Source organism: Pleurodeles waltl, chromosome 6, assembly GCF_031143425.1.
Source record: "Pleurodeles waltl isolate 20211129_DDA chromosome 6, aPleWal1.hap1.20221129, whole genome shotgun sequence".
In the NCBI taxonomy this organism is placed as follows: domain Eukaryota; kingdom Metazoa; phylum Chordata; class Amphibia; order Caudata; family Salamandridae; genus Pleurodeles; species Pleurodeles waltl.
Window position 1 is genome coordinate 1562783166 of NC_090445.1, and position 27589 is coordinate 1562810754.

At 47.2% G+C, this 27589-nt stretch overlaps 1 protein-coding gene across 1 annotated transcript in view; it reads left to right on the forward strand.

The window, feature by feature from the left end:
* The window catches only part of TNFRSF8 (TNF receptor superfamily member 8), a 96281-nt gene extending 69752 nt beyond the window's left edge, over positions 1–26529 (forward strand). Inside the window, exon 4 of the mRNA XM_069242293.1 lies at positions 26117–26529. Coding sequence (XP_069098394.1) covers positions 26117–26334 — 218 coding nt within the window. The 3' untranslated portion in view covers positions 26335–26529. The remainder of the gene's footprint in view (positions 1–26116) is intronic.
* The last annotated feature ends 1060 nt before the right edge of the window (positions 26530–27589 follow it).

Sequence of the window (27589 nt, forward strand, 5' to 3'; positions counted from 1 at the left end):
ATACAATCCTTGTCAGGGTGAACCACAAACGTCATTAAATTAACCTGTACTTAACCCTCTAGTAACTTTGCACAAAGCAGTCAGGCTTAACATGGAGGCAATGTATAAAACATTTATGCAGCACACAAACAGTAATAAAGTGAAAACACTACACAAGAAAAATCCCAGACCGATTTAGAAAAATCGAGTTCATTCTATTAAATAAAATGACACCGCATTCAACTAGTAGAACCTGAGATATTATTTTTTTAGGTTTTTAGATGAAAATACTGCTCAGAAGCACAAAGCACCACTCCCGATCATCGAATTGTGCTAGACTGGGGGAAAGTCACAAGTTCAGGCTGACTGGGATGGAGCGCAAGTCCTATATAGGGAACAGGTTAGTCCAGCTGCAGAGTTACTGTCATAAGTGTGGGGGGAAGAGTTCCATTTGCAAAGGAGGGGGACTCGAGGAGGAGGCTTTCGGCATAAGGAGCCAGCTAAGCGCTGTGGATGGTCACCTCTGTAGCGTGAACAGCCAGTCGTCGCCAGAACTTTTGGTGGTTGATCATCGCAGACGGCTGATGTGGCTGCGAGGTGAAAATTTAACATTGTCGGTCATCATGGGTGTTCGCTGCTGGTGCGAAGAACAGGTCTTACTGGAGTTTTGCAATGGCGATCGAGGTCAGTTCTTGTTGCAAGTAGGTCAGTTTACAGTGGTAAGGAGCCCAACTTTAGGTTTTCACCTTTCCTTTATTATGGAGATGTAACACCCCAAACACCCCCCTGAAGCTACGCCTTTGGAAGGGTCCAGTATCTGGGATGTACCTCTTGGGAAGACTGGCTCACTCTAGCAGAGGCCAACAGCATGGTTCTGGCAGATCCATTTGGTTCTTCTCAGCTGGGCAGTTGATAGAAGGCATCTTTAAGCTTGCTGTGTCTCTTTAGCTCACACAAGAGGTCAGCCTACCAACTCCTGGAGCCACTCTGGGTAGCATGGGTTCAAGGCAAGCAGGTCCAATCTTTTTCAGACAGCACACCAGTCCTTCCAGCAGCAGGGCTGTACTTCTTCTGAATCTTTCACAAGCCCAGGAGTGTTCTGATGAGAGGTCCTCAAGGTCCCACTTTTAAATCTGGTGCCAGCCTTTGTGTGGGCAGAATTCCCTGACCTACTTCTAAAACTGAGTCTGTTCAGTTCTTCCCCTTTCTCTGGATCCAAACTGACTACGGTGACAAAGGCAAGGACAGTCCTGGTGTCAGGTTCCCTTGTTTGTGCTGCAGACAGGGACCTTTGAAGTGTAATCAGGGCAGGGTACTCCTCCTGCCATGCCATTCTGTCAGGATAGACCCTCTCCCCTCACACTTGGGCCTTTTTTGTTCTCTTGTGGCTAGAAGCAGTACAAAAACCCCAGCAGCAGAGCTATTCACTGTCGTGACCAAGGGCAGTGGCAGAAAGGCTTAGTTGGTTTGGATAGGAAAATACCAACTTTCTAAAAGTGGCATTTTCAAAATTGTAACTTAAAATCCGACTTTACCATTAGAGAGGGTTTTAAAATTGCAATTTATTTGAGTGTAAACATAATTTTTTTATCTGCTCCCAATCTGATATTAGCAAGTTTTTTCACTGCCATGATGTGTAAAACCTAATGCCACGTCCAACTTTTTAAATACCAGAAAATCATCCCTAGGAGTGGTTAGGGCCTACCTTAGTGGTGACTTATAAGTATTAACAAGCATTTTCAATGCAACGGCTCTCGCATTTGCTCAAGTTGGAGCTATTAGCGTTGTAAAGAAAAAAAAAGCAGTGCGATTGCGCTGCGTGGAAAATAAACAGATAAAGTAGTCCAGACCCCAGGCTGAAAACATCTAGCCTGGTATGTTTTTAGTAGTTTACCGGTGCTCTGTACGTGGGCTAAACACCTGAAAAGGCATGACGTATGCATGCCTTTCACAAATGAAAACAAGCGGATTTTAAAAACCAAGCCCACGAATCAATGTAAGTGACTGACATGACATGGTTTGAAGCCCAAAGAGAGATTACAGAATGGACGGAGCACTTTGCGCTCGCCCATAAAAAGGAAGGTTTAGGCCTGGCAAAAGGTTTTTTTTTCCAGGTCGATATGGCAGTGTAAAACTGCACTACCAGCTGCTGTGGCAGACCTGAGACATTTTTTAGTGCCACCTCAGTGGATGGCACAATGGGGGCTTCTGCTGCCTAGCAGCATTTAATTTACAGATCCTGGGTAGAGGCAATAGCATTTACTATCGATTTACAATTAAATTAAAGGAACCAATTAGTTATAGCCCAATGTTACCTTGTTTTCAGGAGAGAACACAAGCACTTTAGCATTGGTTAGCCTGGGTAAAGTGCACGGAGTCCTTATGCCAACAGAAACAAGTTCAGCCAAAAATGAGGGAGGGAGTGAAGGCAATAAGTTTGGGGGAATACCTGGCAAAGGATGGCAGGTCTAACACTTGCTATTACACAAGTCACTGTGCGTGACCTCTCCCTTGTGGCCATTATGGTTGCTCATGAAATGGCTGGAGTGGAAGAAATGCTTCATGAATTACACTCCCACCATCAAGGAGTGGGAACTAGATTTTATTCCTATCACAAATTAGAAAATCCTTGTACATATCTTGGGTCCCCCTGGTTTAAAGTTGTAAAACCAGATGGGAAAAACCCAGGACTGTGGAGGACACTAGCATGTTTAAAAATTCTGTTGGTGAGCTGGGTCCAAGGCAAAGACTCATACAATTTATTTCAGAGGAAACAACCCAACCTACTGAGGACTATGCAGCAACCCATAAAAACTGGCTACCTCTTGTAAATGTGGTATTTTACAAGATGAATTCATCCGTGGTTAAATAGTTTTGCATGCAAGCAACCCCAATGCCTCCAAGAAAAAACTGTTGATTAATGGTGAATTATCTTTTACTTTAGTTAAAAAGCAGCATTTACTGTAACGTGCCAAAACTGAGATGAAGAAAAAACATGTTGGTCTACAAGGTTTTCCAAGATGGTAGTGGGAACTTAAACAAGCCTTTGCAATGCAGCGGGTTTCTTGTTTGCTTGAGATAGAGCTATTAGCGTTGTAAATTCCTAACTGGTCTTTTCTTGCCACATAATTTGAAAAATGAAAAGTAAAACAGTTGATATAAGCGAGGCGATTCAAAGCGCCATGGCCAGCCATGAGCATGAGCGCAAAGAAGAGACACAAAATGATAAAGAAGTTCACTCGCAGTCAAACCTATTGGCAAACGTACAATTATCCATTTAACAGGGACAATGGCCAATGCAGCAACAAAACAGCCCCCAGAAGGGACAAGCGTAAAGCATTTACCAATGATAACAAAGGATTCTTGAAAGGCAAGCACATGAACAAGTTATAGTGATGGACATGCGGTGGGCATGGTTCAAAGCCCACAGATAGATTATAACAGGCCAGAGCGCTTAAGCACTTGACCTAAAAACCTGTGTAAGCCATTGAAAGGAAAGAGACTGAGGCAAACTATTTCAAATCTTCAAAACTAATTGTAACATGCCTAAGGAAAAACACAGAGTCTGTTGTAAATGTGTCCCCAGCACTCAAACAGCAATGCTCACCTTGTGACATTATTGGTCACTATGCCTCTGTGTGAAGGAAAAAACATACTTCTTCTAGTGTCAAATGTGGGGTTGAGCAGATTGTTTTGAAGTAATGTGGAAGCGATGATGCAAATGGGGAAGTTGTGTGGTCACATGAATGAGGGTGTTTGTCTTTTAGATGCAAAGGTTTGCCAGCGAGCTAGGTTTTGAGAAATCGGACATTTATCCAGAATGTTTCCTGTGAGGACCATACCAATGGTAGGTTACAGCACATTACTGCTTAAATTCAAATATAGAAGAGCAGATGGTAATCTATATGTTGCAGAGAAAGATCCTTCAGTTTTGGGGTTGGTCGACAAAAGATATTTTTGTCTCAAACTGGACTTCGATAACTATGAACAAGTGCCATCGGTTAACCTTGCACACACTAGAAAAGAGCTCTATAAAGTATTTTCTAGTGGAGATAGACTATTAGAAGGTTTTCCCCACAAAGCTGTTTTAAGAAGCAATGCCATATCGGAAACTCATAAGGTTAGGAACATTCCATTGTGAATCAGGAAGAAAGCTTAGATGGAATTCGATAGACTAGAGAAATAGGGGTTTATTGAAAGTGTGACATCCATGAAACAGTTGCCTCTCTTCGTGGTGGTGGTTTAGCAAGCCAATGTAAAAATGAGATTATTAGTCGATTTAGGCGATCTCAACACCAGTGTCTTAAGTGACAACGTTTCATTGTGCAACATGTGTGAATTGCTAGCCATTACCAAGTGAATTAAATTGTTCTCATTGATTGATCTATCGTCTGCATATCACCAAGTGCCTTTGCACAGGGATAGGAAATGTCTTGTCTCCCCACTTTTATAACTCCTTTTTGATGTTATCAATGTGTATGAATGTCATGTAGCGTAGCTTCTGCAGCCTCAGTATTCCAGAGATTGATATATGAAATATTCATCTTTGTTGCCTTTTCCCCAGATGATACGGAAAAGACAGATATGCCAATTGAGGAAGGAGCAGCTGCAGTTCAGGGATGCTAATAAATTAGCTACTTCAGCTCAACACACACACACACACACACACCACCCCCTCTTCCGCCCCCTCCTCCGCTCTGTTCCTCATCCCTTCTGTGCATCATCTGCGTGGTGTGGGATAGCTCAGGCGTGAGAGGTTTTAAGTTCACTCCATAGTTAAATGAATACAGTGTCTCAGTCAGCCCCGCTCTCGTTTGCTTTAGAAACGTTTATTTCAATGTAACGGTGCGTAATGTGGAAGAAAATGCTGCCAAGACAAACTCCTCCAAGGAAAGGTGGGGAAAGCAAAACACATGCCTGGAGGCGAGCTTCCGCTGACAGCCCGTCTACTTCCTTCCGTAGCAGAACCTCCCCCTACAAACACGTTTCTTGTCCATAGGGAAGCAACACTCCCTCTCAAAAGCAGGTTTAAGCCAACTCTTCAAAGGGCACTTCTGTTTGCAGGCGCTAGAATGTTCATTTATCTTAGTCTGCCAAGAGCCTGATCATTTCAGTGATTTCAGTGATTGAGGGAGAAAGGCTCTTGAGAGTATTTTGAAGCACTTGATATAATAATAATAATAATAATAATAATAATAATAATAATAATAATAATAATAACAATTATTGTCACAATTATTGTACTACTAATATAATAATATACAATATATAATAATTACTAAAATGTAACTCTTTCTTAGTCTGCCAAGACCCTGATTATTTATTGGATATAAGTGAAAGGGTCTTTAAAAATTTCAAGCACCTAATATCAATAATAATAATAATAATAATAATAACTATTATTATTATCATTATTATTATTATTCATGCTATTATTAATAAGAATGCTAATAATAATGATAAATGTGCTTCAAATTGTTTTTAAGAAACTTTCTCTTGCATTCTTATAAAAATAATGCTAATAATATAATGATTATTATTATTAGTACTATTATGCATATAATTAAATTAAGTTTACTATTATTATTATTATTATTATTTGTAGTAGTAGTAGTAGTAGTAATATCATCACTATTCCTTCCCCACATCCCTGCCTCAAATGACCTTAATTATTTGATTTCAGAAAGTTGAAAGGCTGAGTAGGCACTGCATTAACTTGAGCCTGTGCCCTGTATCTAACACACATATTTTTATAGAATTTGACGTTCACCTTTCCTGTGACCGATTGTGATCCAAAGCTCTTCACGCGTCTTTTCACCTTGCTGGCCCAGCTATTCTGTTTGTGGCTTGAAGTGGGAGGGTGTGACTTCTTAATGTCATGTTTGAAGAGATTGTTCTTTAGCTCACACAGCTGTGACCTGTGGTTAACTGACTTCCTCTCTGTTGGAAAAAACTCACATCACCTCAAGCACTGGTGGTTGCACAGCCTCTCCTCTATTATGCAATAAAAAAATGTTACCGGTTAGCAGCAGGCGCTACTTAAAAGTCGCAGCGCTCTCTGGAAAAGTGAGCCCTTTTAAAAATGTGTTTTTTGGTGGGTTGCAAATATTTGTTTACTTTTTGTTTTGCAAATGTCAATAGTATTGGTGTTCTAACTCAGAAACAAAGGGCCAGGGGAAGTGGGCTAAGAGATGTAAAAACTCGCTTTGACAGAATGCAGAAGTCCTGTGATTTGTAAACACATAGTAAGGCAGCCGCCACAAATGTCAAGGAGGGGCGGGGGATGAGGGAACAAATAATAAAAAAAAACACTTACCCTTTCCCCCGCCGCTGCTGTCTCCTACTGCCTCACTCCTCTGCTGTTCTGGTGTCCCAGCATTCGCTGGGACACCAGCACAGGCTCCCCAGCAATCCTGAAGCTGCTCTCATGCTAAATTTAGCATGAGAGCAGCGTCAGGAGTTGTCTGAGAGTCTTGGACAGCCGCTCAGACATTGCTCCGGGGTCTGTGCAGTTTCTCCAGCCCGGCTGCTCAACACATCCGAGTTGGAGAAACCTAAGTGTGCATGTGTGTTTGGCTGGCCTCAGACAGCCATCCTGGAGAAGTGTGGCTCAATGGTTAAAGCGGCAGACCCTGATGCAGAAATCTGGCCCCGGACCAGGGTTCAATTCCTGCCTCGGCGGGTCTTGGGCTCAATTTCCTCAGACCTGATAATTCTTGCATCGGTGCCTAATCTAATTCATGGGTCCCACTCTGTAACTCTGGGCAATAGCTTGCTTATTCTCCACAATGGCCCCAACAGCGGTGGGATGCCTGGCTTCACCTTGGTGGTTGCCCAGGAGTGGGCACCTCACAGGGAAAAGCCAGGAAGGGTTCCACAGCGGTATACGTACAGCGCCTTGAGACCCTAACGGGTGAGTAGTGCGCTATACAAGTACAAAGTTTACGGCTGGTCAAACATGCATGCACACTTAGTGCAATCCATTCCTCCTCCTCCCTCTCCACTCCCATGGCCCAGACCCCCCCTTCCTTCACATACTGGCTGAGCCAGCAACAGTAAATTAAAACAGCATTGTTTTATTTTTGCTGCTGGCTCTTAGCCAGGGGGGCAACGCTCCTCCGCCATTGCAGGGGAGCTGTCCCTGAGTAAATGCATTGTTTGAAAGAGGAAGACCTTGCCGTGGCTGAGCTGTTGACTCCATTTCTGTCAGATAAAACAGGTTTTAGAAGTACAAGACCTAATTCACTAAACACATGCAAGGACATGAGAAGGTGGGTTTTCCTGACGGTGTGAGGTGGGGTGTGGCCACTTGCAGCAGTGTCATGTGCAATTGCTGAGCACCTGTTTTATGTGTTTGCACTGCCTAAAGCATACATTTAACCCTGATTTTCTCAGACTCAATGCACGTCAAGCACAGGTGAGAAATAGAGAGAGTTAACAACCACTCTATGTTGCCTCATTCAGAATCACTCTATATGTTTTTTCACGCCCAATAGGCGCTCCTAATCTTAATTGAAAAAAGGCTGAATCCCTGTCACCGGTGTATGGAAATTGCAAGCAATGCAGAGAAAACTGCATTGGTCAAACCGTCACAGGATTTACAGAGCACTGATGATCACCTGTGAGGCTATCCAGGTGTTGAGAACATAGCTGCTAAGGGGTTCGTTTGAACAGCCGGGTCCTGAATTCCAGAAGAGCGTATGAAGTCTGTAGGTGATGGACGATGGTCATTCCCAGATTTTGCTGCAAGTTAGGAGAAGGACCGTCCTCCACTGTTGCTTCCGAAGATGTAAGGAGCTTAGGCGAGGGAGAGTGAAGCACCTAAGAGACCTCCACTGGCTTCCTGTCGAGAAAATAATTAAGTTCAAACTCCTCGTCCACGCATGCAAAGCCCTCCACGGCCTAGGACCCTCTTACCTCAACCACCGCATCACTTTCTACTCCCCCACCAGACCTCTCTGCTCTGCTCAACAAGCACTAGCCACCGTACCCCTCACTCGGAAGACCTCAGATGGAGGATGATACTTCGCCCACCTTGCGGCAAAGAGCTAGGATACACTGTCCGTGCACCTCAGGCAGTCACCGTCATTACCTCAATTTAGGAAGGACCTTAAAACCTGGCTCTTCAACTGAACCACAGAGGACAAACCTCCTCAGCACCTTGAGACCCTTATGGGTGAGTAGTTGTGCTCTATAAATCCTGATTTGATTTATTTGAGAGTGCAGGTGTCTGGAGGTTTGGTGGAAGTTCTGGCGGTGGTTGATGTATAATGGTCTTAGATTGTGAAGGGCCTTGTAGATGTGGATCAGTGTCTTAAATTGACTTCTTTTCTGAATGGGGAGTCAGTGGATCTTCTTGAAGTGGGGGGTGTTGCGGGTCCATTTGTGGAGGTCAAGGTTAAGTCTGGCTGCTGAATTCTGTATGGGCTGCAGTCTCTTTAGGAAGTGCGTGGTGATTCCTACATGGAGTGTGTTGTCGTAGTTCAGCTCTCTGGTGACTAGGACTTGAGTCACAGTTTGGTGTCCACAGCGAACCATTTGAAGATCTTACAGAGCATGCGAAGGCTGAGGAAGCATGAGGAAGAGACTGCGTTGACCTGGTTTTGCTTGGTGAACTTGCTGTCCAGGATGATGTCAAGTTTGTGAGGGTGGTCCGATTAAATGGGTGCTGATCCTTGTTCTGTAGAGCACCAGGAGTCATTCCACGGGGAAGTGTTGCTCTTAACAATCACCACTTCCATTTGTTTGTATTGAGTTTCAGGCAGTTGTTATTAATCCAGTCGGTGATGCTCTTCATGCATCTGTGGAAGTTGGGCTTCGTGGTGGAGGGGTCTTCTGAAAGTGAGAGGATCTGCTAGGTATTGTCTGCGTAGGATAAGATGTTCATTCCATGGGTTCTGCCGTTGTTGGACTGTAGATGTTGAACAGTCTAGGGCTGAGGGTCGAGCCTTGAGTGACGCAGCAGATGATGTTCATGGGTTCCGAGGTGAACGGTGGTAGACGGATTCTCTGGGTTCTTCTGGTGAGGAAAATGCAGAGTACTTACCAACACATGCTGATTATGGGCCAATAGGGTGACCAGGAGTGCCGAATTAGCCAGGACAGTCCGGATTTTTGATTATCTTTCCTGGCAGATTTCAGTAAATTAAGTACTGGTGCGGGCTTTTAGAGAGACTCCACTGAACACGCTTTTATGAGTTCTAATGCAGGAATAGGTACCTGTCTTTTCAGAAATCAATGTAATTAGCGCTCATGATAGTCTACGCAATTTTTAATTTATGTCCCTTAGTGCTTTATTGTCTGTGTTTAAGTACTGTCTTTTAAGTCATTCTGCACTCCTTTGTGATGTGAAATTATAGTCCCTTTTCTGTTTTTGTGAAATCTGCTGGTTTTTGGGTTTTAATTTAAAAACCTGGTCACTGTATGGGAAAACTCGTGACTGGAGATGTTTTTCACACCCAGTAATTAAAGATACTCCAGGGATCATTGTTTATCTGGTGCAATAAACACGGGTCTTTAAACACAGTTAGCAGGGGAATCTTTCCCATTAGTCTTCAGATGATGAATTGGGCAATTTGCAAACACTCCATTTTGCTACTTTGGATACCGTACATTCGCCAAAAAAGTATACCTCTCTTCTTTTAATATTATTCTATTTAACTATTGAGATAGGAAGGACATTTTAATTTATTTAGTCGTCCAGTGCTTTTATTACATTGTGCGTTTACTTGGCAGTGCGCCTCCCCACCAAACGTATAGTTCTCCTGCTATACTTAGAGTGGGTGCAAGCATGAGGCTACACAGGTGGAGCAACCCCTGGCTGCGCCATTGTAAATCTCTGACTTGGCAGGCTGTCCGCCAAAAGGCCACCTGTCACAGTGATGGTGGTGGCGATCATGCCCTATTGAGGGTGGGGTGGCGAACACTGATTTTCCATACTGTTATCTGCATACATTACTTGGCAGACACAGACAAGGAAAATACAGATTTTCTCCCACATACACAGAGAAAACCATTTACAATTTTGTTTTTCAAAAACAACCTCCAGCTTTTGGAGGTTATTTTCCCTAAATCAAAAAGTTTACTGAGTGGCCATTTTAATATGATGCTTACTCAGCAATCCTTCAGTGCTCTGAAGGAAGCCACAGCCCTTCACAGCACAAAAATCCTGGGTCTAAATGCCTCCCATATTATCTTGTGCTGTATAACAAGAGGATTCAGCAAATATATAATAATACATTCCAAAATATATTTAACAAATTCTCATTTTCCAAATGTCTTAACTACTGAAGTGCTTTAGTAGCACCACCTTTGTATTATTTCATGTAAAACATATGTAGAGGCCAATCTACCAGCTTTCTGCCTCCAAATGATTCACTTGTACCCCAAAATTTGTAATCCTTCGTCTCATATGTAGCAGTATTACCTGTATCCCTGTAATAAAATTGTGTGATATACTCTATCCCAAATATGGGCAGGTGAGAACATTTAAATTCAGCATTGAGTTCATACAAACATAATGTAAACAACAAGGGGATCAATTTCAAGCACTATTGTAGGAAATCTGCATTTTCTTTGTGGTCACCAGGCTGTCATCCCTTCGTAAGCTTTGTCACACACAAGGCAGGGTGCATGGTCTAAGTAAGACATGTAGAAATTAAATGGTAATATGACCTTGCAGTGACTAGCATCCAAAAGCTATTTTTCATGGTGAGAGGTTGATGTAAAAAATCTAAATGTGTCATAAAAATCCTATCTTGGAAATGGGAGTAGCTAGAAAATAATTAAACAACTATTTCAATAATTATTAAAAATCCAACGTAATGGTGAAGTTGAATTTTTTGTAAATATTAAGGCACAATAATTTTTAAAAAGTTTTGAAGTTCCTGGAGACAAAATTTGCATTTGCTCTCCCACTTCTGGAAGCTGTTTATTAGCATTTGAATATAACACATTTGACTCCTTTGAACCTGGCAGACAATGCAGGGTGGAGCTATGAGCATTCTTTTTTAAATTAGAGCATCAAATCCTGCTAGAATGTAAACTCCTGCTTGACAGGTCTGCTGGTTTTACATATAATGCTCTGGGGTGCACTTGAAAGGAAGGCAAACAGGATGGAAAAGCAATTTAATTTTTGTGTATCCACTGTCTTGTTGCTGGAATCCCTGCTTTGTTCTACCAGACTTCTGTCTCTGGGTTTATTGGTGTATAATGACTGCCCCAAATTGGATTTTAGTGTTATATGTGGGAGGACATTATGGCCCTTATTACAACATTGGCGGTAAAAGGCACTTACCGCCGTGCAGAAGACCGCCAACACACCGCCGCGGCCGCGGAATTCCGCCACAGCAATTACAACCCACTGCTTGGAATCCGCCAAAATTCAGACACCCACAGAAGTCCGCCACACCAAAGATCAGTGATAAACTGGCAAAAACAAAACCTCCACCGTCACGCCAACAGAAATACGCCCACACTATCACGACCCACGAATCCACGCGGCGGTCTTTCAACCGCGGTATTCCATTGGCGGTACACACCGCCGCGCTCAAAATACACACACATTTACAAAACACTGCCACATTGGACAAATCAAAATACACACACCTGATACACATACACACACCACTCCCACACACCCAATACAATATAAAACACACACCCACATCACCCACAAACCCCTACAACAACAATTGAGAACGAAGCACAGAGAGAGACACTACAAACTACTACCAAGCATCCACAGGTACACAATACCATCACCCACATAACTTCCACGCACTTCACACAACATACCACTAAATATCACCCCACTTATCACTACACACACCACCCCACACATCACCCACACCACCCCATGGCACGGCAAAAACACCCCAGGTTCTCTGAGGAGGAGCTCAGGGTCATGGTGGAGAAAATCATCCAGGTAGAGCCACAGCTATTCGGATCACAGGTGCAGCACGCCTCCATAGCTAGGAAGATGGAGCTATGGCGAAGAATAGTGGACAGGGTCAACGCAGTGGGACAGCACCCAAGAAATAGGGATGGCATCAGGAAGAGGTGGAAAGACCTACGGGGAAAGGTGCGTTCCGGGGTCTCAAGACACCACCTTGTGGTTCAGTGGACTGGCGGCGGACCCCACCTCCTCCCCCACAACTAACAACATGGGAGGAGCAAGTCTTGGCGATTCTGCATCCTGAGGGCCACGCAGGAGTAGATGGAGGAATGGACTCTGGTAAGTCAAATCTTAACTATTACATCCCCCACCCTACCTGCATGCTATCACATACCCCTACCCTCGCCCTCACCCCCATCACTCCAACTCCTCACAAATGTCCCAATATCACAAACCACACATCCCAAACTCAAGTCCTGCATGCAACACCAAAGCATGGACACCCATCACCAATGCATGGCCCCTGCACATACCCATACACCCCCCTAAACCACCATCACACAAGGTCCCACACAGGAATCAAAGCACTGGGGTACACGGTCACCCACCCATTGCACACCATGGCACACACAGATGCAATAAACATCCTTTTATACCCCTGCAGGACCCCTGCCCAGAGTCACCGGACAGGAGGGTCCACACATGTCCACACCATCAACAGAAGAGGCCCACAGTGATGACAGCAGCTCTGTCCAACTGGATCTAGATGACCAGTCCGGCCCATCTGGGACCTCAGGACAGTCGGTTCCCCACACACTGGCACAGGCCACAACAGAGCTTCCCCCCTCTGGAAACACCAGCACAGCACCCACCCAGCGGGCCCATACCTCTGTCCCCAGGACACGTCAATCAGCAGTGTGTCAACCACTACAGGGAACCCAGGCTAACCCACCACCCCAACAACAACAGGGACCTGGGGGCAGTGGCAGTGGGCACGCGGTCCAGGGGACAGAGGCCCAGGAACACAGGGGAACTGGGAGGGCTGCTGTGCGACAGGGGGAGGACAGGCCCAGGGAACCCACTCTCCACGAGGCTCTCTCCAACATCATGGGAGTCTACCATTCCCAGGAGAAGATGGCAACGGTACTGGCCAAGTTTCAGGAGACCCAGCGGCTGCAGGAGGAACAGTATTTGGGCTTCAGGGAGAAACTCAGAGCCATCAACTCCACCCTGGGCACCATCGTAGGGGTGCTGAAGGAAGTCCTCAACACCAGGAGGGACACTGTGGCACAACAAGGGGCCCCTGACACAAGTCTGGACGATGAACTGCCCACCACCTCCGCCAGTGCTAGTGGACAGGAGGCACCGCCACAGGACCACCACACCAGCACCCCACCCCCTGCAGACGGAGAACCACCCCGCAAACGGTCCCTGAGATCCAGGAAAAGACAGAGAACGATGCCAAGACCCCCACCAAGAAATGAGACCGCCCTGATTGTCATCCTTTTGTCCCACCTTGTAACCCTGTCTTGTCACCCTGTCCATCCTTAAACTGCCCCAGCTCCACTTCCTATGCCCCTTTGGACAATGCACCTGTGAGACTAATAGACTGGACTCTGCTATGGACATTCCTCCACCATCACCCCTCACCATTTTACAACCCCCTCCTCTATTTAGCACATAAATAAACACCCTTAAAGCACAAAACAATCTGGAGTCTGTCTGTGATTTTGAATTAGTGTATTAGCAATTACAGTGTCAAAATGCTCTTTCAATTGTAATGTCAACATACCTATGTCACACAGCTCTAGTCGATGAGGAAACAAAGCAGATTTCACACAGTGGGACCCACATCTGTGAAATCGTAAGGGAAAGTGACAACTCAGTGACCATACACTGGGTGAAAACGACAGACAGTAGAGAGGTAGCAGTGTTAAAGTACATGTAGTAGGCAGGTTTGTATTCTTACCTGTGTCTCACTGGAAGTATTGCAGGATCACAGAGTTCCTGTTATCGATGTCCTCTTCTTCTGCTTCCTCGTCTTCACTGTCCACAGGCTCCACAGCTGCCACAACACCTCCAGCTGGACCATCCTCCTGCAGAAAAGGCACCTGTCGTCACAAAGCTAAGTTGTGAAGCATACAGCAGGCCACGTTGATCTGGCACACCGTCTTTGGTGAGTAAAATAGGGATCCACCTGTCATATGGAGGCACCTGAACCTGGCCTTCAGGAGGCCGAAGGTCCGCTCTATAATCCACCGAGTTCGCCCATGGGACTCATTGTAGCATTCTTCTGCCCTTGTCCTGGAATTCCTCACTGGGGTCAGTAGCCATGACAAGTTGGGGTAGCCAGAGTCACCTGCAAATGTCGAGGGACAACTGTTAGACACACACTAATCATTAGGGACAACCCCAGACCCAGACAACTATTCACACTGTATAGGGTCCTTGTCCTCACCTAATAGCCACACACAGTGCCTCTGGAGTTGCCCCATCACATAAGGGATGCTGCTATTCCTCAGGATGTAAGCGTCATGCACTGAGCCAGGGAATTTGGCATTAACATGGGAGATGTACTGTTTGGCTAAACACACCATCTGCACATTCATCGACTGATAACTCTTCTGGTTTCTGTACACCTGTTCACTCCTGCGTGGGGGTACCAAAGCCACATGTGTTCCATCAATGGCACCTATGATGTTGGGGATATGTCCCAGGGCATAGAAATCACCTTTCACTGTAGGCAAATCCTCCACCTGAGGGAAAACGATGTAGCTCCGCATGTGTTTCAGCAGGGCAGACAATACTCTGGACAACACGTTGGAAAACATAAGCTGGGACATCCCTGATGCTATGGCCATTGTTGTTTGAAATGACCGACTTGCAAGGAAATGGAGTACTGACAGCACCTGCACTAGAGGGGGGATTCCTGTGGGATGGCGGATAGCTGACATCAGGTCTGGCTCCAACTGGGCACACAGTTCCAGGATTGTGGCACGATCAAGCATGTAGGTGATGATCACATGTCTTTCCTCCATTGTCGACAGGTCTACCAGCGGTCTGTACACCGGAGGATGCTGCCATCTCCTCACATGTCCCAGCGGACGGTGCCTATGAAAGACAACAGCAAACACAGAGTCAACCAACTCGGAGGTACGTACACACAGCTTACACAGAACACGATTAATAATCCGAAATTTGCATGTATGAGTGTTGAGGCAAGGCCTAGGTATGTGTGACGCAGTTAAAAATGAATCCATGTGGGCCCCTGAAATGGCGGCTGCCTGACCTGTAAAGTGGGACAATGGGATGTGAGGTAACTGCGCTGGCGTGTACACCGTCGCGGTAGGCGGCCGAAGACCGCAGCGCAATTCTGCATTGGTTAACATTGGACCCTATGGGTCCCAGGAGCCAATGACGATGTACGCCGATGGTGACGGTACGCACCGCCGCGGACGTGACCGCCATTTTCGATCTGTTCAATCACTTTATACCTGATCTTCGACAGGAGAGGACCTACACTGCAAGTGCTGCTGTGACCTCAGTCTGGAAGAGACAATGGCTCCTGCGTCTGGGGAAAGGGCCCCTGCCTTCACATCGGAGGAGTTGGAGAAACTCGTGGATGGGTTCCTCCCCCAGTACATGCTACTCTACGGTCCTCCAGACAAACAGGTTAGTACACTGGGAGCATGCTATATGGGCTATGCCTGTGTGGAGTGGGGTGGATGAAAGATGGGGGGAGAGATTGAGGTGTGCATGAAACGACAGTGCGTGCATGTGCCACATGGCAAGGGTAGGGATGGGGGCCAATGACTGTGACGGTGCAGTTGGTAATAACTTTTCTTTTTCCCCTGTACAATTCCTGTAGGTCAGCGCCCACCAGAAGAAGGATGTTTGGCGTACCATCGCCAAGGACGTCCGGACCCTGGGGGTCTATCACAGACGGAGCACCCACTGCCGTAAGAGATGGGAGGACATTCGCCGCTGGAGCAAGAAGACGGCGGAGGCCCAGCTGGGGATGGCCTCCCAACGTGGGAGGGGTGCCCGTCGCACCATGACCCCCCTGATGTTCAGGATCCTGGCAGTGGCGTACCCGGAGTTGGATGGGCGCTTGAGGGCATCACAGCAGCCACAAGGGGGTGAGTACACTCCCATTCAGCTGATTCAGCGCGCAGTGGAGGTGTCTGGGTGGGGGAGGTGGGCTGTGGGTTTCCCTAGGCCAGGGCGAGTGTGCTAGTTAGGGCCCCTTCTTCTGGCAGACCCAGTGGCACCCCACCCCACCTGTGTACAGTGCCAACTACACCTAGTCAGGCTCCTGTGACATCCATGTGTGCAGATGTCGGCCATAGCCTTGTAGGCCATGTCCCAGGGATTGAACAGTGGACCCCAAGTGCGTGGCGTAGTGCAGGGGGCTTCTGTGTCTGTCGTGTCCGCCAACGGCGGTAGCGGTAATGCATGCACTCAACATGTCTTTCTTCTGTCGTCGTCCCCCTTTTTGTGGTCTCCCTGTTCTTGTGTGCATTAGCATCTCCAGGCGGAGGAGCAGTGGCACCGGAGCAGGAGGGAGCTGCATCCCACATGGCCCTGGAGGGCGAGACTACAGACTCGGAATTCACCAGTGGGACGGAGGGCGAGGAGAGCTCTACGGCGGAGACCGGAGCTGAGACCAGTGATACGGACTCGTCCTCTGATGGGAGCTCCCTTGTGGTGGCGGCCACATCTGTGCCCCCGCAACTACAGGTACAGCCGCCACCCCCCCTACCAGCACCACACCCCCAGCAGCCCCTCAGCCTTTGCCCCGTGCCCGCTCACCCAGGAGGGTGGGCATCACCTTCGCCCCAGGCACCTCAGGCCCTGCCCCAGTCACCCCTGCTGCCCTCAGTGACGAGGCCATTGACCTCCTCATGTCCCTCACTGTTGGGCAGTCTGCCATCTTGAATGCCATCCAGGGTGTAGAGAGGCAGTTGCAACAAACAAATGCATTCCTGGAGGGCATTCATTCTGGTCAGGCAGCCCTTCAGCAAGCTTTTCAGACTCTGGCCTCAGCACTGATGGCAGCTATTGTCCCTGTCTCTAGCCTCCCCCCTCCAACTACCTCCACCAAGACCCACACCCCTGTACCTCAGCCTACCCCAAGCACACCATCAGACCAGCATGCACCCACGTCAACACACAAGGGAAGCTCTGGCAAACATAAGCACCACACATCCCACAGGCACTCACGCAAGCATCACACACATGCAGACACACCAACATCCACTGCCTCCACTGTATCCCCATCCTCCTCGTCTCCCTCCTCCCTCCCAGTCTTGTCTCCACTCACACCTGCATGCACTACATCTACTGCAACTACTTCCATCACCAGCACACACACCACCACACCCTTCTCACATGCAGTCACCACCCCCACTACCATTCACACGTCCCCTGTGTCCTCTCCCAGTGTGTCTGTGATGCCCCCTCCCAAGATACACAAACGCAGGTACACACCCACTCAACAGCCATCCACCTCACGACAGCCCCCAGCGCATGCACCTTCACCCAAAGTCACCAAACGAACACCTCCTACAACCACAACCTCTTCTTCCACTCCCAAACCCCCTCCAGCAACCCGTCCCAGTGTTCCCAAGAAACTTTTCCTGTCCACCCTTGACCTCTTTCCCTCACCTCCCCCACCCCGTCAGTCTCCTAGGGCCTGACTCTCCAGGTCCCAACCTAGCACCTCAGCCACAACATCTCTGGGACCAGTGGTGCCAGTAGTCACCGGATTCAGGAGTGCACCAGGCAGCAGGGCAGCCAGTGTGGCAAGGAGCCACAGCACGGACAGTCCCCCACCTGTCAAGCATCAAAAGTTGGCCAGTGCCCGGCGGGAGAGGGGGAAGACTCCAGCCACCCAAGCCGCTCCCAGGTGTAAAGGTGGGAGTGTGGATTCAGCTGCGACACTTTCCAAGGTGGGGAAAGGGCACAAGAAACTCAGCAAGTCTGGGAAGAGCAGCATGGCGGAGAAGACCGCCATCATCACCGCTGCCCAGGAGGCCACCGCCATCATCCCCGCTGGGCCAGACAGGACCGCCAGCACCAGCCCCGCAGGGCCAGAAAGGACCGTCAACACCAGCCCTGCAGGGCCAGAAAGGACCGCCAGCACCAACCCCGCAGGGCCAAACAGGACCGCCAGCAGCTGAGTCGCTGCCAAGGACCCCGCGGCAACAAGCACTGATGAACAGGACACCGCCGCCACAAGCACCGCTACCAAGGACACCGCCACCACAAGCACTGCTGAACAGGACACCGCCGCCACAAGCACCGCTGCCAAGGACACCGCCGCCACAAGCACCGCTGAACAGGACACCACCGCCACAAGCACCGCTGGCCCAGGAGCGCCAAGGGCACTGACGCTACTGTGTCCCCCACGAGCAGGATGAAGCACTCTGGGCACTATGCCCCCTCCAGAACCTGTAGAGATTCACATCCACTACCTCAGTCCTTGGCAGGATGAAGTACTCTGGGCACTAAGCCCCCCCCAGAACCTGTGGAGATTCACATCCACTACCTCAATCCTTGGCAGGATGAAGCACTCTGGTTTTGGGTGTGGGCCTTGCCCATGCCGTGTGGGCCCAGTGTTCCACAGACTTCAATGGAGCAATACCTGGACTACTATGCTTGGTGTATATATTTGTTAATAGTGTATATATATTTTTGCGTACCGGATTTTAATATATTACAATGGTTACACTCATGCCCTTTTGTCTTTGCATTCTTCCAGGGGGCTTGTAGGGTGTTACTGTAATGTATCATGCTGTATTAGTGTGTGTGTTGTAGTGGGTGAGGATGGGGGTGGGGGTGTTGCGAGTTGCGTGTGTGTCCCTGTTTTTTCCCTCCCCCCTCACCTGTGTCGTAGGTGCAGTACTCACTGTGGTCTTCGCCGCTGTCTTTGTTGTTCCTGGTAGAGGAGCAAGAAGATAAGGGCAGGGAAAATGTGCAGCTCTGGTTCCATGGCGTCCTGGTTCCTCGTGGGGTGTGTAGAGGTGAGCGTTTTCCCTTCGAAGTCCTGTTTCCACCATGTTTTTGTTTGCGGTGAATCCGCTCCGGAAAAGGTGGCGGATTGGTAGGTTGTGATACTGTGGGCGGTACATTGTCCTCTGCCTGTCTGTTGGCGGTGACCGCCATGCTGTTTGTTTGTACCGCCTTGGCGGTCGGATTGTTAAAGTGGCTGTCTTTGTTGGCGGTTTCCGCCACGGTCGTAATTCCATTTTTTTTTTCGCCGGCCTGTTGCCAGTCTTACCACCGCTTTAACACCGTCCGCCAGGGTTGTAATGACCACCTATGTGTACTGTTGTATACTCCCCATACACACCCCCAGCACCCAAAGCCCAAGTTTAATGTGACCGAAGATTTCCATTACCTTGAAAATGCCTAAAATGGGTTTGGTTGGCTTTGTGAACTGTTACCCTATTGGTTAGGGCACGCCCAGAAGTCTTTCCCACAAACTAGCACCTGTCAGGTATATTTTGCGCCTGTCAGGGATATTTTTGCCATTTTCGGGCACACGCTTGAGATCACTACTGGACCTGTGGAAGATCAGAAGATGATTGAACCTACTCTCCCACTGGTACTCAGGACAAAGAGGTGGACTTCAAGAGTCATAAGGCTGACCTCATGATCACGCTACAGGGTACAACAAGCTACCAGAGCCCTTTCCTGCAACTGCCCTGCTGACCAGTGGCACTGGACCTGGAATGGACCCCTCTGTTGGCCTTTGACTACCATTCTGTGAGTCTCTAAATTCCTCCCATGAGGTCCTGGACTCTTTAAAAGCATGCTTGTGTGGTGTATAGGGACTTAATGGACTAAAGTTAGAAGGTAAAATCATTGACAAGAATAAAACTGTTTGGTACATCCAAATAGTGCTCCATCATAGTCATTGTTGAATTGCGCCTAAGACCCAGTCTACCGTGACCACTGACTATCATTGGCACTTTGCGTGTCTTGGCACTTTTCCTAATTAGACCATTAAATATTCATACGCCTTATTCCCCTTTTTGGAACTCTTGTTATTTTTGTGCTACTTTTGTTTTAAAGTTTGCTCTATTTTTCTAATTCGGTTTGGGATTTTTATTATTTTGCATTTTGACTTTATTACTATTTTGGTACTGTGTAAATACTTTACACTTTGCCCTAAACTAAGTATGTTTGCCCTGGGTCACAGCTGTCAGGGGGTTGAGCTCAGGTTAATTTCGTGATTTTAGGGGTGCACCTTGACATGGGTTGTGATTATTACTTGATTATTACTTGAAGTGGGTAGACACCTGCCCAATTAGTTACCCAAATTCTTTATAATTGTTGATCAACAATACAGCACCTAAATGTTCTTTACATTTTTTACCTAATTGTTCTTGATATTTCTTGACAAACATCTAGCTTATGAGTATGACCAGCTTATCTGCTAGTCACAACAGCAGAAGCTTATTCTACTGGAATCAAAAAATTTACAGAACTGATTGAAGAAGAAAAATAACTATTTCTTGCCATCTTTGTTTATTAGCTTTCATTGACATCTTCCATTGACATCCAGTATACCAGACCCAAAAACAAGGACCTGCACCCAAGAGGAGCAGAAACATTTCACTATAATGGCCAATTGAGGAAGTTGGCCCATTATGTCTACAACTAGAAACCATGAACCAAAGGACGCTCTGGGGCAGGGTGAATATAGAACATTTCGAAGTACACAATCCTTGTTTATTGAAGAAGTTCATTTTATCATTTTTTTATCCACTGCATGTTCCTTTGCCCCAAAACAGCAAATTAGCAAAACCAACTGTGTTGCCCAGAAAAACTCTGGCAGACCTCAAAGAACAGCTATACACATGCCTGGCACTTTAGGACACATAGGGGGTCATTCTGACCCCGGCGGTCTAAGACCGCCGGGGCCAGGGTCGGCGGGAGCACCGCCGACAGGCCGGCGGTGCCCCGCCGGGCATTCTGACCGCGGCGCTTCGGCCGCGGTCAGAAGAGGCAAACCGGCGGTCTCCCGACGGTTTACCGCTGCCCTTTGAATCCCCCATGGCGGCGCAGCCTGCTGCGCCGCCATGGGGGATTCTGACACCCCCTACCGCCATCCTGTTCCTGGCGGTTCGCCCGCCAGGAACAGGATGGCGGTAGGGGGTGCCGCGGGGCCCCTGGGGGCCCCTGCCGTGCCCATGCCAATGGCATGGGCACGGCAGGGGCCCCCGTAAGAGGGCCCCGCAAAGTATTTCAGTGTCTGCTAAGCAGACACTGAAATACGCGACGGGTGCAAACTGCACCCGTCGCACCCCTGCAACTCCGCCGGCTCAATTCTGAGCCGGCGTCCTCGTTGCAGGGGCATTTCCTCTGGGCCGGCGGGCGCTCTTTTGGAGAGCGCCCGCCGGCCCAGAGGAAATGTCTAAATGGCCGCCGCGGTCTTTTGACCGCGGTGCGGTCATTCAGCGGCGGTAGCTTGGCGGGCGGCTCCCGCCGCCCGCCAACATTAGAATCAGGCCCATTGACTATTTCCACTGACTGCCTGGGTGTCTGCAAACTAAGCATTAATTTCCTGAAGACTTAAAGCCAGGCAGTTTTGCAGCGGTTGAGTAATGATTCAAATATTTACATAAAGTACATCATTTAATCTGAATGAAATATAACAACATGGAAAAATGTAAATACAGGTACAGCTAGACGTGATATCCTTGAAAACATAACGTGATGGCCAACAAGAACCAGCCAAGCCGGTCTGGTCTGCCCTTTATGCAGCCTTCTCAGCAACATACCTGTCCTCTAGATTTACTTTTACAACAAACACATACCGCTTATTTTGGTGCATGCTCTCCCACCCACCTGCGGGGGTAGATCATGCTACCACAATCTCGACCTGCTCTGCGAACCTCTTCTAACTGGCCCCAGGCCTGTCGAGGGCACTGTCTGTGCACCTGTGGTAAGTTACACCTGGCCTCTCAGGGTCATTGTCTGTGAACCTCTGCTAAACTTCGCCTGGCCTCTTGAGGAGATTGTCTGTGAATCTCTCCTAAATTGCACCTGACCTCTCAGGGGCATATTTGTGAATCTCTCCTAAAATGCACCTGCCCCTGTCTTTGTGAATCTTTCCTAAATTGCACCTGGCCTCTCAGGGGCATATTTGTGAATCTCTCTTAAATTGCACCTGACCTCTCAGGGGCATATTTGTGAATCTCTCCTATATTGCACTTGGCCTCTCAGGGGCATATTTGTGAATCTCTCCTATATTGCACCTGGCCTCTCAGGGGCATATTTGTGAATCTCTCCTATATTGCACTTGGCCTCTCAGGGGCATATTTGTGAATCTCCCCTAAATTGCACCTGGCCTCTCAGGGGCGTTCTGTGCATCTCTCCTAATTTGCAAGTGCCATGTCATGGGCGTTCTCTGTGAACATCTGCTAAACTGCACCTGGACTCTTGGACCTATGGTCTAAGAACTTCTGCTAAGTCCAACTTGACCTCTCAGGATACGGTCTGTAAGCCTCTTCTAAAATGCTCCTCGTCTCACAGGGATAGTCTGTGAACCTCTGGTTACTTGCACTCGGCCTCTCTAAGACACCCTTCAGTAGTAGGTAAAATCGAGATCGCAAGTGAGAAAAAAACGACTTATTTGCCAGTGAAAGTGGGCACCGAACCGGCAGTCGTCCATGACTCACAGCGAGCTGTGGGAGTTCTGACAGCCGGGATAAGCTGGAAAAGAATGAGGGCCCCTGTGTGTTGCAACAGTTACTGGAAGTGGCCTGACCAGGGGATATTAGGCCATTTTCTGTCATCACGTTTAAGAGCATGAAAGTTGGCAGTCCGCTAGTGTTCTGAAAGTTTCAGAGCACGGTCCCCGCGGTTCATGGTTTTCTAAATGTGTTCTTGTGTTCATCTGAAAGCTTGCCGTCTTCAAAGTGTCCTGAAGAGGCGGTTCGTTCACATGGTGACGCTATGTAAAACTCTAAAGTAACAGAAACATGAAGCAGGATACTCAAACTTGCCCAGAGAAACGACCATTGTTTAACTTGAGTGCCAGTAAGGAAATTACATAATTTGAACTACGATTGAAGTTTTAGATCCAATCTACTGGGTGGCTACTATGAGACTAATACCAGCTTCCAAAGTTTCCTCAGTGACAGTTACGCGTTTCAGGCACTGCTCCTAAAAGCTGGTGCTTGTGTCTTGGAAGAATTGTTCTCTATGTACTACATAGCATAATCTAAACTGTCTTCTAGGCGCTTACCAACAGTATGCTTTGTATCCACCTCAGAGTGACAAAGTCTGGGTGAACCCTTCCTTCATACAAACCTATGGCCTGAAGGTTTTTTCGACCTGCAGTTATGACACAGCCATCTCACCAATTGTAATGCCTAGCAGCAGTTCACATTTCTCTGTTTGAATGATGTGTCTCCTCAAGTTTTCCAACAATTCCATGTACTTTTCATGCATTAGGCAGGTTGTAGAGACGAGTCTCACTTTGGTAAAGTGGGCTTATGCCTAGATAAGTAGCCCAAGGTTCATTACTGTGCTGCAAAGGGGCCTCGTGGCGAACAGTTCCTTGAAACGTGGTAAAATGGCCCCTGATATGTTCATGGCGGTAGTGGTGAGGAGCAGAAAAATGGCTGATAATCCACATATTTCTGCTTTACACTATTATGAAGACATCCAAGGTATAACCAGAAAATGCAGTGATAATACCTGGAGTTATCCTGAAAAAATAGTGCCCCGCTCCTCACAATTCTGCCCCCGGTATGTTTTTGGTGCCAGGGCAAACTGACAGAAGTACCGACAGAAACATTGTTTTCTGCAAATAACCAAACCAGAGGAAAGTACAGCAAAAAGTGATGCAGTAATTGCTTCACCAGGTCATCCCTTCTTGCCCTATATACTGGCCAACTTCATAATCTGACTTTGTAGGTATTAATACATTTTCTGGTACATTCACATTTATTTATTTATTTGAATTAAGTTTTATTTAGACGTACATGACCCTAAAGTATCACAGCACTGTGCAATACAAGAGAATGCTTAAACATTTAAAGAAATGCCATCAGCTATGGGTATTTCTCACCATTCTGTACTTGTCTGTCTAGTTTGTTGTTCTGCGTCATCTTTTCTTGGATTGATTGTTGCTGGGGTTATATGGAATGATAGTTTTTGATGAGTCAATGGTTTGTAATATACATATAGGTCTGTCAGAATGTGGCCTCTATGTTGTCCTTAGTTGAAAAGTTGCCTTTTACCAGTTACCAGTTGTTCTTTGGGTTGTGAAGTTTCATGGTGCACAGGTGGTCTGGTGTTATTGTTTCTCCTTGTCTATTTTCTGACCTGCAATATTATGTGTTCAGGTCCTTGCATGTTTGATGACTTGTGTTAGTTATACTCCTATTTCTTCATGTGCCCAAGGTGTCTTTCTAGGCTATTGATGGGTTTGCTTAAATTTCAGGTGGCATGGGGTCATTATGACTCCGGCGGTCGGTGATAATGTGGCGGTAGTACCTCCAACAGGCTGGCGGTACATACCGCCACATTATGACACTGGCGGGTTGGCTGCAGCCAACCCGCCAATTTACCATACTGACGCCATGGCGGTAGCAGCCGCCAGGCCTGCGATAAGAATCTCCAGCCCGATGGCCGCTATTGTACTGCCGGTGACATCATGACCCTGCCTATCACCATGGTTTCCGTGGTGTTCACAACGCCATGAAAACCATGGTGGTAGGCCCTACCAGTGACAGAGAATTCCTTCCCTGTCACTGGTAGGAGACCCACCCACCCACCCCACCAAACACTTCCCAGACGCCCCCCACTCCTCCCTCCATCCACACCTCCCCTTCCAATCCCCCACCCCCCATACACGCACACTCGCAGACACGCACCACGCATACACACACTCACACAGGCATACACGCATTCATTCACGCATGGATCCATTTATTCTCACACATATCCGTACACACATTCACACCGAAATGCATTCACATTTCCATTCATACACACATTCTCACACATGCCTACACACTCACAAACACCACACACACATTTGCATTCGCACACATACTCACACATTCATGCACACACCCCCACACACACAACACCCCCCTCCCCTGTCGGAAACCCAACTTACCTGCATCCAGGGGGTCTTCCGGCAGGGGACGGGACGGGGCACTGCTACCGCCAGCAGCACCCGCCAGCAGAACACTGCCAGGGTGTATTATTTTTTATAGTACGGCTGGCGGCGGTCTACTGGCGTATCGCTGCTGGTGGTAGCAGCACCACCTTGATACCATCCACCAGTATGGCCACAGCCAGATTTCCGCCCTTCTTGTGGAGGAAATCCAGCTGTGGTCATAATTTGGCAGACGACTGTTAGCCGCGGCGACGGTCTTTTGGAGGCTGTCACCACGGCGGTAGGCAGCATTTACTACAATTGTCTTAATTAGGGCCTTAGTGTGGTCTACTGCTATTGGTTGGCATTTGAGAGAATCCAGTTGAGCGATTTATTCTTGAATCAAACAGAGGGATAGCCAATACTGACAATGTCAAGAACCACGTATGATACCCTTTTCAAAATTGTGCTGTATTGTGAGAGACAATGTACTTGTTACCTCCTGAGATACTGGTGGGCAAATATATCAGATGGAGATTTAAAGCACAATTATGTGCTACCAAATAAAGATGTCAGCTGACCCTTAATCCCTATATATGGCGTATAGCAGCAAGCGTGCCCATTTGCATTCAGCATGTCAATGTATGTCGTTTGTTTCCTTTAACACAGTATTTTCAAGGGTGTCAAGTGATTACCACCTGCTGAATCAGTGGAGGTATTTTTAGGGGTGTTATCTCATGTTTTAGGAATTTCTGGGAAACTTTAAACTGCATATCTAAAGCTTGTGGTAAATGAAAAGGATGCAATATAGTATAGGATAATAATGGATGTGATATTCACACAAAACTTCAAAGAGACACACATGGTAAATTCATGACTTCAATACACGACTGTAACTTACCTTGGTGATTCCAGTTCTTTATCACTACTTAAAGTAAGAGCAAATAATGCAGACGTTAAATAGCACAGGCTAACATTGCTTCTGCATCTGAAATACAGTTTTCACCGCGAAAAAAATTACAAAAGCCACAACACTTAAAGTGATTGAACATTTATATTTTAAAGATGACGAATAAACAACACTTTTTTCTTTTTACATGTGTGTACGTTGACAGAGGCAATCTACATTATGCAAGCAGACACCGTGATTGTGGGATCAGTTTCAGAAGCGCCCCGAAGCCAGAGCGCCAACCTTCGGAGAAGCATGAGTTGTGAGACTCTCTATCACCCGCACTACCCTTTGCAAGAGTCTGATCCCCCACGTACGGCCAAAGTGACGCTTTCTGTGGAGGAGGAGGAGGGGAAGAGTAGCCCAGAGCCCAGCCAGGCGTGACCCCGCGGCGCACAGGTGACAAAGGTCAGAGGTCACACATGGACATTTTCTGCCTGGTTAAGGTCCATATCTGTGGAGCTCCTGCAGCCATCACTAAGCAAATGCAACTTGAAAAGAAAATGCGCCTCTTCCTCCATGAAACATGAAAAAAATAAAAACACAGAATTGTCAATAAACAATATTAATCTTAAAGAACGTTCACGTTTTAATTTTGGGGGCGAAAACTTTGATCTTGAATTCCACCCGACAAATTCATGGAAATTTTCTCATTGGACAATGAAAACATTCTGTTCACTTCAAATTAATGTTGGCAAGCACTGCCGTTATCAAGCCCTCAAACATATCAGAGTCAGGTGGTAATTCTGGCTGGTACCAGCTTGTTTTGTTTCCAGGACTATTTCACTGCACACAGCAAGAGGGGTTAAAGGTCAACCGCATCCCAACCCACTTTTGTTCTACGTGTCAATCACACATAGCTCGGCCCTTATCTTCAGATTCTAACTCATCCACCAGTATTAACTCAATACCTCCTGCACCCAGATGCCCCTCTGGATCAAAACTTTGGTACCAGGGTGGGCCAGGGTGGTGCAGTTACTGCCTCAGCATGTGGTATTGGATGTTTCACTACCAAAGTGTAGGTACTTTTCGATCACCAACATAACAAGTGTCTCTTTTATGGACAGGAGCTTAAACCCAGCACCTCAGGGATACCTTTTTGCACATTTGTAGAAGACAGATATGGTTTATATGGCCCTCATCCACAGAAATGCCACCTAAAATTGATAAATTAGGCAGCAAGTCTGTCACCTTTTTGGTATGGTTAGCATCTCCGATGGCATTGTCACTGGTGAGTTGGTGGAGGTTGCAGCATCTCGAAGGCTGTCTTCCGTGGCCCTCTTGATAGTGTATGGGAACGTCGAAGAAGGCAGACCGGACCACTGTCAGTTTTTGGTGAAATTCCTGTTAGCCCAGAGCCCTTTGGGCTCCCTTTTCCTGGTGGTTAGTGGAGGGGCACTTTTTCATTCTTCACGTATTATACATTGTATTGTATTGTATGACTTCGTATAGCCCTTCATACCCCTTAATAGGGTACCAAAGAATATTTTTTGGATTGGTACCATGCCACACCATGGTGGAGTTTGTAGTTTGTAGAGTATTCTATTTTTTTGCGATCCTATGTGGGAAAACAGGCCACGAGTCACCCAACCTAGGGTCTAGTCATTCTTCCTCTAGGCTTTTACTGTATTCACAGTGT